The sequence below is a fragment of the Physeter macrocephalus genome, chromosome 13 (genome assembly GCF_002837175.3).
Source record: "Physeter macrocephalus isolate SW-GA chromosome 13, ASM283717v5, whole genome shotgun sequence".
NCBI classification, from domain to species: Eukaryota; Metazoa; Chordata; class Mammalia; order Artiodactyla; family Physeteridae; genus Physeter; species Physeter macrocephalus.
In genome coordinates, this window is record NC_041226.1 from 71,344,160 (window position 1) to 71,356,100 (window position 11,941).

The 11,941-nt window shown below is 51.6% G+C and overlaps 1 protein-coding gene across 2 annotated transcripts in view; it reads right to left on the reverse strand.

Moving 5' to 3' along the window:
- TMTC4 (transmembrane O-mannosyltransferase targeting cadherins 4) overlaps positions 1–10,211 on the reverse strand; it is a 57,958-nt gene extending 47,747 nt beyond the window's left edge. The window contains exons 1-3 of one of the 2 annotated variants that reach the window (XM_024123137.3): positions 10,080–10,211; positions 4,275–4,490; positions 403–518 (exon numbers count right to left, since the gene is read on the reverse strand). In XM_024123137.3, coding sequence (XP_023978905.1) covers positions 403–518; positions 4,275–4,436 — 278 coding nt within the window. In that variant the 5' untranslated portion in view covers positions 4,437–4,490; positions 10,080–10,211. The remainder of the gene's footprint in view (positions 1–402; positions 519–4,274; positions 4,491–10,079) is intronic. The other variant, XM_024123138.2, reaches the window with a different exon arrangement.
- Positions 10,212–11,941: the final 1,730 nt, after the last annotated feature.

Genomic DNA, 11,941 nt, shown 5'->3' on the forward strand with positions numbered 1-11,941 from the left:
TGAGATGCTACATGTTGCCTTGACATATTGTTTCCTCGGTATTAACTCACAAAGGGTCCCACCTCCAAGAACTGTGCAACTTCACAGTTCTTGGACCACTTCACCAAGTCATCCTTGCCCAGACCCAGGCTAATCTCCTCAGTGTGGTTCCACTGTCAGTGTCTGCACCACCCAAGCAGCATCACCCTAAAGCGATGCTTCCTCAGGTACATTCTCTCCGTCCTCCCGCAACCTAACTCCTAATGGCTGGAGTTAGCATGTATTTCTTGGAGACCCACGTAGTGAGTGGCTTTTACGTCCCTCCAGACCACTGACCCAGGAACCCTGTCACACACCACCTGGTACAACGTCACGCACAAGCCTTGGGTGCCCCTCCCACACAGCCGTCCTGTCGCACCTCACCTGAAAGTCAGCACGGTGAGGGGTCGGTAGGACTTGTGACTGGTGTTGCCGCTCAGCCGACTGCCCCAGAAGTCATGATGCCACAGGTCCCCGAGGGGCGTTTCTGCTCGGAGGTCCTGCGGGAACACACCAAAGAGGGATCAGGGCTCCTCCCTCACCCTGGGCGGAAGTCCTCTCTTCTCCATCTCTCCCACCAGTCCTCGGTCAGGCCACCGTCACCCTCACCCAGGACCCAGAGAGGCCTCCTCGCGGGTGCGCCGCGTCCTCTGCCTGTTCTCCAGCGATCCCTCCAAAAGGCAAATCGTGTCACCCCCCGACCCCCTTCCAGGACAAAGCCGACGTCCTGACACGGACGCCAGAGTGCGGTGCCCTGGCTCCTGCTGAATTCTGCGGGCTCGTCTCGCAGACTCTGTGCTCTGCTCCTGGCCTTCGTCTGGTCCCCACACGACTCCTGCTGCCACCTACACCTCAAGGCTGCGCGCACACAGGTCTCTGCCCAGACCGTCACCCCTCAGCTCCCCACAGCTCAGCTGCTTCCGCTCTTCGTATCTCGGCCACTGGGCTACGACCTTCTTGAGCTGATGCGATTCCCTTCCCTTTGGGGCATCTCGTGCCTGTCCTCACAGCACCTGCTGCAGGGCAGTTTATAATCATGTGACCCCTATCTGTCTGCCCCACTGGACTGGGGCTCCTCGAGGCCTGGGCTTCCCTGCGTTTGCTGGAAGTACACAGAAGGTGCTCAATCCATGCGGAATGCATGAACGGACCATATAGCTAAGTGAGATCACTATTACCCTCTCTCATATCCAATACATAAGGTAATTTACCAAAAATATCCCAGTTCAAACATAAGAGTAAGCATATAGATTTTAAAGTTTCCCATTTTTCATCATGAGCTAAGCAGATAGTAAAATTACAGAAAAAACAATTTCCATCTAATTTTTAAGGATAAAAATTACTAAATATGTTAAAGTGATACCTACCGTACAGGGTAGTTTAATTTGGTACTGAACTACAGATACTTTAAAATGAATCTTTTGTTTTTTTTACATTTAAATATGAAACTAGATTACTTAAACTGTGTTTAACAAGAAGAAAGGCACTTGGAGTAGGTATCAAAACTGAATGTTAATTTTCTCTTCACAGCACAATTAAACAGGATTATTTTAGGATCTAGAAATTATGATGTAACAAGCACTGCACGGTGTAGCAGTCAAGATTCTTCACTGCAGTAACCAAAACAACTCTGATTACCTTAAGTGAAAAAAGGAATGCCTTAAAAAAGATCACAAGGCCCAACGACCCCCAGGTGGGCCGGAAAACCTAGTTTGGGGCTGTGCAGCCAGAAGGGCACCAACAAATCAGACCGCCGAACATCGTGCTGAGGCTGCCTGGCTGCCCGCGGACCCCTCTTCTCTGTATGACTAGCTCCTGGTTCCAACAGGTGGGCCTATCTGATGGGAGCGCCTTTGCCTGGGTCTGCATCCAAACTGGACAGCCTTTGCAGCTCACAAGTACCTGAAGATGGAGAAGGCCCCAAATGGAAGAAGCGTGTCACATCATGCGCAGCCCAAGAGAGCAACCAGCGTCCAACAGCCCCTGGCGTTCCGTGAGTATCTGTTACTCAGGAGCTTTAATGACTCAAAGGGAAAAGCTTGGGGACGGGCGGCAGAGGTGAGCTGCTCACCGGACACCCACCTTGAGGGTGAGTTTCACTTCCGTTGGGTATCAGCTTCAGAGGCCTTGAGTGTCTGGATCTCCCTCTAAGAGTTGATTCGATAGTTCATGAAGGTCGTGGGATCCACCCACTAACTTAGTTTACTCCATTCCCACGTTGGAAGTCCACGTACTTTTGCACTGTCCCAGAAGTACCTGCTCAGTTGCGAAGGAATTGAGCAGAAGACCTTTCCCTCCATTTGAGCAGAAAAGGAACACCAGCAAAGCTCTAAATATTTGATTAGGGGTAGCCTACGGTGACACAGCAGGGCGCGCCACAGGAAGAAAGGTTAATGTTTCCTCCTAATGATTTATGGAAAAGATGTGTCATGTCTGAAATTCTTGCTAACTCCACGGTCTCAAAGAAAATCATCATCTCAGTGAAAAAAGGCAACTCAACACTACGAGGAAGCATCTGGAAAACAGTCTTCAACACCAATAAAATCCAGTAACAGCCTGTTTCACATTACTGTAGGCATGGTGCCAATGAACAGAGGAGGGCCTTTCATTAAACAGGAAAGGCAAAAAAGGGGGCTAGCAAGTTAACAAAGGGGCACAGTGTGATGCTCCAGAAAACACTGCCAAGACAATGTGCGGTAGGGCCACAAAACAGCTTCATGTGCCTTTCCTCACAGAAGGAAAGAGAATTACAACCTCATACCCGAGCGTCTGATGTACGACACAGCTCCTGTCTCCCCTGCCTCGCTCACCAAAGTTCTTCGACATGGGTCCTGAGTTAACACTTTATATATCCTCTACTTTATAAGAATGGAAGAGTCAAGAAACTCTCAACAAATGGAATTTTAAAAAATAAAGGCATAGCCTCATATCCCTGTTAGAAAAGCAATTCTGTAGCTATTAAGCCACCCATGTGACATAGTTGCTTAGAGCTACACACTTACTGCTTTTTGTTTTAAGCACTGTTTCAAAAAGAACTGAAACAAACATCTGCAGTAAACTGCTGGGTGAACTTGAGGGAAATTACAAGTGAAGAACTTGGATTCAAAATAAACATCAACAAGGCTGGAGTCTGCCGTGGAAATCCAGAAAATCAGAAAATCATTTAGAGTATGTTACAAATAAAATATCTGCAAAACAGTCATCTCCTTACCCCTCACCCTCTCTTCCCTGGCCCACAGAATACCTGTTTGTTACACAGAGAATTTTTCTCAACACTTTCAATATGAAAACGACTCTTTCCGAATGTGGGAAATCCATGACTTCAAACTTTCAGGAGCATTTAAGGACAGCGTTACAAAGAGATGCTACAATTTCATCTACTAGAGAAAGAGATTAGTAAATTCCTTCAAGTTCTCTTCGCCCGTCAAGACGCACACAGAATATCTGCTGAGTGGTGAGACTGTCACAGAGGCTCTAACCTGTGCTGTTTCCACGCTCTTTCTCCTCTGGGCTCTCCCTGCCTCCAAGTTTCTTGTTCTGATTTTCTTTTAGCTCGCTGAAAGCTTTTTTCTTCCCTGCCCACAAACCTATTTCTTCTTCCCTACCTCTAGTCAGCGAGTGGAGGAGAATATCATTTTCCCTGCGCCTACCGGTGAGCAAAACTGGCTGGGATTTTGCAAACTCAGCAAACCTGAGTCTCCAAGCATGAAATGAGCAGGAACTGCAGCTTCTGCGGGCAGCAAAACCGTGGTCCTCCGCAGCTGTCAGCAGGCTGTCCTGACGCTCCCAGCGAAGGACAAAGAAGCCAGCTCGCTGCCTGCTGCTGAGGATGCACCTTCGGCAGGGGAAAAACGCGTGATTTCTGTGTGTGTGAGGGGCGACTGTTCTGGCCTAGAGTTCTGGAAATCTGTCACAAAACCTGAAATAGTCTGCAATGCCCTGCAAAGCCCTGGCCTTGTCATCTTAGAATAATGGTCTCTCTGATACGTGTGTGGACTGGGGCCTCATGTAGGGCACACAGCCAGGGTAAAGCTTGAGGTTAGGCAGGGCTTGGAGACCCTGCTGCCAGTGATAAAAGGGGCCCTAAATCAAGGAGATGCTCTCTAAAAGAGATGGGAGATCCAGAGCACGATGGGGGCCCAGGCAAAGGCTCAGCCGAAGTTCAGTAGAGAATAATTCAACACCGATACAGAGCATCACTGGGACGCAGGCAAGTGGTTAACGCCAGTTTACCAAAGAGACATTAAGATACGAACCTTATTGTTAACAATCGCTTCAGAGTCGTCAAAGACAAAGTCTCCATCGTAGCTACGTGCAAAGCACACGAGGGAAACAAATCCCACAAGTAACTTAGCCCAGAGAGGAGGAAGAACAGAAGACGGAATGATGTGCTCCAAATCGGCGTCCCACTCGGCCATCCTGAAAACTGCGGGCCGCCGGCCTCTTGCTCCAGCATTATGCTGGCTAGAAACCTGCAAGGAAAGTGTCACGACATAAACATTCATCAATGCCTTGTTAGGAATGTTTATACAGTAGACATGTTTACCTCAAGTGAAAAAGAGCTAGACAGTCTTATTCATTTATGCTGTGAGTTTATAGGATGTGATCATTAACAGCTTTACATCGTGGTTTCAAAACTCGAGGGGACAGAAAAATCACGTGGGACACATGTAGATTCTCCTGGGCCCAAATACAACCTACCAAGTCAGAAGTCCTTGGGCTTCTGATGCTGAATTACCCTTGAGAAACATTGACTTAAGGGAATCCTATGTTTATCAGCCCCATAAGGCAAATCATTTTTATAGTCCTTGAACCAGTTTACAAAGTTAAAAAAAAACCAGTTACCATCTTGCTTCTTCCAACCAAGAAAAATCAATAAATAGTCATTGTTGGGTCTTAGCACATTGTGTGTGTTCGTGTGTGTGCGTGAAGCATGGTCCTGATTCTGAAAGAGCTTACAGTCTATCTGCAGAACACAGACACTCCTGCCAGTTAAATGAAAATCTGGGAGAGAGTTGAATAGAGGTGAGGTCGCAGGGCACATGACCGTGGTTCCCACACAGGGGACAGACAGAGGAAGGAGGGCACACTGCAGACTGACTGGCTGGGGACAGCATCATTCCAGAAGGATGAACTGTACCCTAAAGGAGAACAGTGGGAGCTATTCCAGGTGAGGACACGACCTCCAATATTGGTGAAGGTGTCAAGTTAAAAACAGACACGTCTGGGCTTCCCTGGTGGCGCAGTGGTTGAGAGTCCGCCTGCCGATGCAGGGGACACGGGTTCGTGCCCCGGTCCGGGTAGATCCCACATGCCGCGGAGCGGCTGAGCCCGTGAGCCACGGCCACTGAGCCTGTGCGTCCGGAGCCTGTGCCCTGCAACGGGAGAGGCCACAGCAGTGAGAGGCCCACGTACCGAAAAAAAAAAAAAAAAAAAAAAGACGACTTTTACCTTTTCTTTCAAAGGGGCAAACATTAAAGCCAGAAATTTCATTTCTCAGCCTTGCCATTTCTTAGTTCTGTGGCCTTGTGTGTGCCACCTATCCTTAAGAGTCCCCTTCCTGTGTACTTTGCAAACCAAAAGAACTTCCCAGCAGTGAGAGTTGCCTAAGAGCTTCCTGACTTGGAATTTGCCCAAACAAATATCAAACTCCCCTTCCCCTCCAATCACACTGCATTTGTCCCCATTCCCCACACCCTCAATAGGCACTTCCTTTGGGTCTACCAGGATCACGTCTGGGTCAAACTGCTTAGAGGTTCCAATCCTGTGTAACTTTGGCCAAGTTACTTCACCTCTCTGGGCCTCAGCTTCCTCATCTCTAAAATGGGTATGATAACTGGGCCCACCTTACATGGTCATCAGGAAGGTTAAGCAACACACCCACCTAAAGTGCTTAGAAACACTGCCTGGGTTTAATGAACGCCGAGGGAAGGTAACCTGTTATTACTAGTACTTTCTTCAAAGAGGGAGAAAACACAGGCACAGAACTATTCTCTTTTGAGAATCCCCTGGAGGATTTGGTGTACTGGTACTGAGGCTCTCGTCTTCCCCAGTAAGGGAGCAGGGCCCCACTCCTTCATGCTGCGATGGAAGAAAACCCCAGGCCCCTTGATTGGAGAGGCAGTTTAGATGTACAGCTGACCCCTGAACAACTCAGGCATTAGGGGCACTGACCCTCCTCACAGTTGAAAATCTATGTATAACTTATTATAAGTTCTTATCTGTGTTCCTCCCCATCCGGGGACTCAATTAACCACAGATCTTGTAGTAATGTAGTCTTTTTTTATTTTTTAGCCTCGCCTGGGGCATGCAGGATCTTAGTTCCCAGACCAGGGATCAAACCCACGCCCACTGCAGTTCTGTTTTGTTTTAGTACTTTGCTACGTAAAATAATCTGCATATAAGTGCACCCACGCAGTTCAAAACCGTGTTGTTCAAGGGTCAACTGTATTTGTTTCCAGGTCTCCAAGGAAACACCCCAGATTATGGAATCAATAAGTCAGCCCAAGAGGCCATCCAAGGTCACAGGTGCTGGAAAGCAGTTCAAGTTTACAACCTGGAAATGAAAGGCTCTGCAACTCTCTTAGCACTGGGCCCTAGAGCTTCTCCACCTGATGTAACTCATGCTCTCAGCAAGTACGGGGCGGGGAATATTCCAGCCACTATCTGCTGTTTTTTTTTTTCTTTTTCACTGAAAGGATAAACCACTGGTCAAATCCACATCACAGCTGCAAACACGACAGAGGTCACCACGCAGGCCCCAACCACTGTGTGTACATTTCAGCTAAAGAAATTACCCCTGCTACTAAAAATAAAATAAATAAGTGAAAAGGACTGAATAATTAGGAAGTTACCCTGACTTAACATGGAGGGAATAAAAGCGTTCTTTGATTTACAAAGCGAATGTGAAGGAAAGCAAATACTCTTTATCAATTTTAAGTGCAAAATAGAGCTGTGAGCTGACAAACGGTCCCGTAACTGGTCTTGATGTTATCTGCTTCAGGCCCAAATATTTGAATAGTGTTTCACAAACGGTCCTGTGAGGTTCAAACGGCCCTCCAGGAAGAATACTGGGTCAGGAAATAATTTGTGCTCCTAAATTAGTTGCTGAGCCTCCCTTTTCATCTCAGATTGTTTGTAACACACACCAATCGCTTTGGTACTCAGGCAACAGCCGAGGCAGACGGAAGGCAGACTACAGACCCGAACGTCTGGGGTGCCCGGGGGGCCAGGCCTGGACTCCTGGGGGAGTCAACAGGATGGGTGAGGCAATCTCAGAATGAGCTCCCCCTCTTCTCTGGCCCCGACATCAGGAAGCCTAGCATTGGTCCCGTCCCCATCCCGGTTGGCTCTTCCCTCCTCATTGCTGCGTCCCTCCCCTGGTCGCCAAGATTCTCACATCTCTGCTGCCCCAGAGAACACTCACAAATGCCCTTTCACTTCAGGCGTGATTGTTAATGGGTATAGGAGGAGAGTTCGGAAAATACCGTGGATTAGCAAATGCGATACAGGTACAGCGCGTTAGGAACCTCGGTCCAGCCCAGTGGTTAAGAGCACAGGCTCTGGAGGCACACAGATTTGGACTGGTTACCGGCATGACCTTGAGCTACCTAGTCCTTCTAAGGATCCATTCCTCATCAGCACAATAGGGTATCACTACTGACTCCAGCAGGCTGTGCTAAGGATTAAGTAAGAGCATATACGGAAACAATTAGCTCCCATGACTGTAATCATTTTGGAGAGATTAGTACCAAGTGACCAGCCCCTGACCTCCTGTCTTGGGATCACCAGTGTTGCCATTCCTGAAGATGCGCTAACCAGCCAAGGCCAGCAGCAGCCCATCAGGTGACCTGATGCAATTGAGAAAAGGGCACCCTTCTTTTGGGCAGACACGGAGCACTGCTTCCCTGGCCAGGCATCTGTAATGTCCTGCATAAAGTGCACGGCTGTACACCCTGATCCTCTTCCTCCAACAGCAGATGGCCTTTTTTCTGCAATGTTCCCAGCCAGGCTTGGTGCTCAGGTAAAAGAAGCCCTGCCGGCACGAGGTGGTACATGGAGGGAGACGGGTCCCCTCCACCTTTTTTGTATCCAGGCCATGAACCAGGAAGGCACGCGTTCGTTCTGTTTCTTTCTTGATGGGCCCTGGGAGGCATGGCTCCATTCCTCTTCTCCAGGAGATGTCCTGCCTGGGAGCCCCGGCTCCTGGGCCATGGCTGGATAGTAAGTTTGCCTTACGGACTGAGAATAAGGGAGCAACACAGTGGCCTCAGGCTCAGCCCAAGCAGAGCTCCAGCCAGTTTTACCAGTGACAACGCTGGTGTTCTGATTCCTATCTGACTCCTGCGCTGATCTCCCACTGTGTTGAGAATTGACTGGCACCTATGACTAGTTGGATTTGGAACCAAGCAGAAGTCTCTTTATTCTCAGTTTCTCAAACTCCTTATATCAAGCCTCTGTTTTCAGGGGGTTAAAACAAATTAACTGATCATCAATGAAAAGGTCAAAAAGACCTCGAACGGGGATTCCACACCACCCCTCAAAAGCAAACCAACATCAGTCACCGAGCTGCGAACCCTGGGGACCTGGTGACAGCTGACACAGCAGCCTGGACTGTAGTAGAGAGGATGGCAGGTCAAACCTAAGTGATCCATGGAAAGATCAGCAGCAAACACCTACTAAAGAATATTCCTCCCCCTACACTGAAGGGCCTTCTCGCATCAGGCTAGCCTTTCTACCTCATCAGTAACAATCCATCCACACACCAGTTGCCCTCTGCCAGGCTGAGATGAGACAGTGCCTCTGGAAATCAGAATAAAGAACACAGTGGTTTCTGACCCAGCATGTGGAGACCTGAGTGGGCTGCTCCTCTCTTGGGGCCCCCAAGGCACGGGAGACAATCATCTCTACCGCTCTCCACCACGCAGGGCTGAACACAATGCTACTCCAGGTATCTTCCTCTTGTGCTTGCCTTCCCAGTTTCTTAATTCAGTAACACATGAGAGCCATGCCCGCCAATAGCAAGAATGACTGCGGAGGTTCGACATTCACAGTTCCACTGTCCCAGAAAGTTTCCAGCTTGCTAGCTTGTAGCCATTTTCCCATCTAAGTCGGCCGGTGTCACTTTACCCCACCTCCATCTGGGGCGCCCCAGGCACGGTCGGGACTGCGGGAAGAGGGGACAGGGAGGGGATCCAGTCAGTCCTCACGGTTAATTGTTTCTCAAGAAATTCTCCCCATCCATCTCTCTCCGAGAGAAAAAGCAGTTTGGGACGATTCACAGTGCTCTGGCTAGATCTTTCCTCTAACTCCTCCCTTCTTTTGTGTGTGGTTAAAAAAAGAAGAAAATACACACAGCCTACAGTCACAACATCAACAAGACCAGAAGCCCCACGGAGTTCGCTGGAGGTGAGACGGCGGTTGCGCCACCTGCTCTGCTTCCCCAAACTCCAAGCCCGCGCAGAGAGTGGCAGCTCGGTGGTCCCGGGCGCCCCGACCCAGGGCACGCCGCTCTGCCCGGCAGCCAGCGCCGAGTGGCTGGCACTCGCGGCGCTGCAGGGGAGCCGCCTTTAACCCAGAGCAGGCGGCCGAGCGGCCCGCCTGCGCCCAGCCACCGCCCGCACTGCGGCCAGCTGGCGGCCAGGCGCGGGGTGGCGCGGGGCCCCGCGGCCCGGTGGCCGCTCCAGGGACACGCCAAAGGCGCCCGTGCACCCGGGGTCGACGGAGCGCCAAGCTGCTGGAGCGAGCAGGGGCGGCGATGAGAGCGCAGGGGCGCGGGCAGGCGGAGCGTGCACCCTCCACGCCGCGCCCTTTGTCCCGCGTGCTGCTTACACCCGGGCGCATGGCGACGGGGCCCGCATCCCCAGTGACCCCGGCCCCGGCCACGGCCCGGGTCCCGGAGCCAACTCCTCCAGCAGCGCCGCCGCCCGGCCCGGGCCGGACCGCGGGGCTCGGAGCGCGGCGGCAGTGAGGAAGGACCCCGCGTCCGCTCCGCACCCAACTCCGCTCGCCCCGCGGCGCTCGGCCGCGCTCGGCCCTGCAGGGGCCGCCCCGCCCGTTACCTGCAAGGAGCCCGAGCGGCGGCCACATCTCCCTTCTCGGCGCTGAAAGTCCAGCGGCTCTCGGTATCAGCCCGGAGCCGAGCAGGGGGAGGGACCTCCCGCGCCGCTCCCCCGCTCTCCACCCCCGCCCCGCCCGGCGCCCCGAGCCTCCCGCACAGTCCTCAACTCCCCACGCGTACTGGCGCTCACTCTCACACTCCCGCCTCGGCCCGCCCCCTCCTAGCGGCCATTGGCTGCTTCTGCCGTCACTTTCACGCTGCTGCCGGTCCCTCTTCAGCTCATTGGTGGGCGCGCCGGTGACGTCATGCCAGAGGGCCCAAGTCGCGGCGGAGGAGTCGCAGGGACAGACTGACTCAGTGGCCGGGGAGGAAGCAGAGTTCTGGGCGCGGAGCCTGGGCGGGGCCGGGGCGGGAAGGGGCGGTCCCAGCCTGGCATCGGGAGGCGGGCTGCGGGAGCTGGCCCGAGCGGGTTGACCCGGGCCTCTCGCCCTCCTTCCCGCTGTCCGCCGCGCAGGAACCTATTCCTGGCCTGTCTCGTGGTCCTCGCGCTGTCGGTGGCGCTCGGCGGAGGTACTGCAGGGTCCCTGCAGGCAAAGGAGCTGGGTCGGAGCGACCAGAACTCTAGACTTCTTCCTGTCTGGGAGGAGTTGTTTCAAGTGTGTGTCTCCACTTTCTGCCTCTCAGGAAAACTGAAACTGCGTTCTTCCATCCAAGGTCCTGCTGCCCGGGCTTTTGTTTTTAGCACATCCTGTTCCACGGCCCTGGTCTTCATTCTCCTGCTGACCCACGAACCCTGCTGTGGCCCTTCACCTGGCCAGCATTGACCATTCACAAGTCACAAGTCATTGTGACCTAAACTTCCACTCCCAACTGCATTGCCACCCCGCGCATTTCATAACCCCCATTCTTAGTAGATTACTCTGTCTCCTGCTTTAAGAAAAAGAGAAACTTTCCCCACTTTGCACCGCCAAACCTACAAAGCTACTCCTAAAAACACGGATTCTGAACCCTCCCCCCATCCTGCCTTTTCCCCCAGTATCACAGAGTCCGTCCGATCTAAGCTCAGTATCTCCCTCTCGACTGGATCTGTATCATCAGCATTTATCAGCCCCAAGCCTTCCTCTCTCCTCCACGTACCCTTCCAGCTGCCCCCCTGCCTTGCTTCTACTCTCCATAGCTGAAGTTGTTGAAAGGTTGCCCACACTTTTCTAGCTTCCCAACTCTCAGTCACTTGCTTTCCACATTCCACGGAAACTGCCTTGGCTATAGTCTCCAATAACACCCCCAATCACTAAATACAAAGGACACTCTCCTACTTCATTTTCCCTGATCTCTTAGCAAAGTTCATTCTTCCTCCTTAGAACACTTTTGGTGACAGCAGTACTCTGGCATCCTGTTTTTCCCCAGTCTCCTTGGCTTGCTTATCTGCTTCTTGATAACCTCCAAATGACATATTTTAAAGGTCTTGGCCCTTTCCTCACAAGCCACAGCTTTTCCCTGCATGATTTAACACACCACCGACATTTCAATGAATATCTTCCAAATTTGCAATTCGGATCCTGACTTCTCTGAGCTCCAAACCCAACCCGTGTATCTCGCTTCCTATTCAGCTTCTCCACTTGGTTGTCACACGAACCTCGCATGGAGCACAGGCAAAATGGGACATGTGCTCTCACTGCTTGCTCCTCTTCAGGTCTCCGTGTCATAGTGATGGGTCCAGTAGTTCCCCAATTCTGCATTCACCCGTGGCATGTTAACAAGTCACCAAGATTCTACTTGCTACATGTCTGTCAAACATGAACACTTCTTTCCATTTCCACTGCTGCATTCAGTGCTGTGCTACCGTGTGTGTCTTCGTAACCC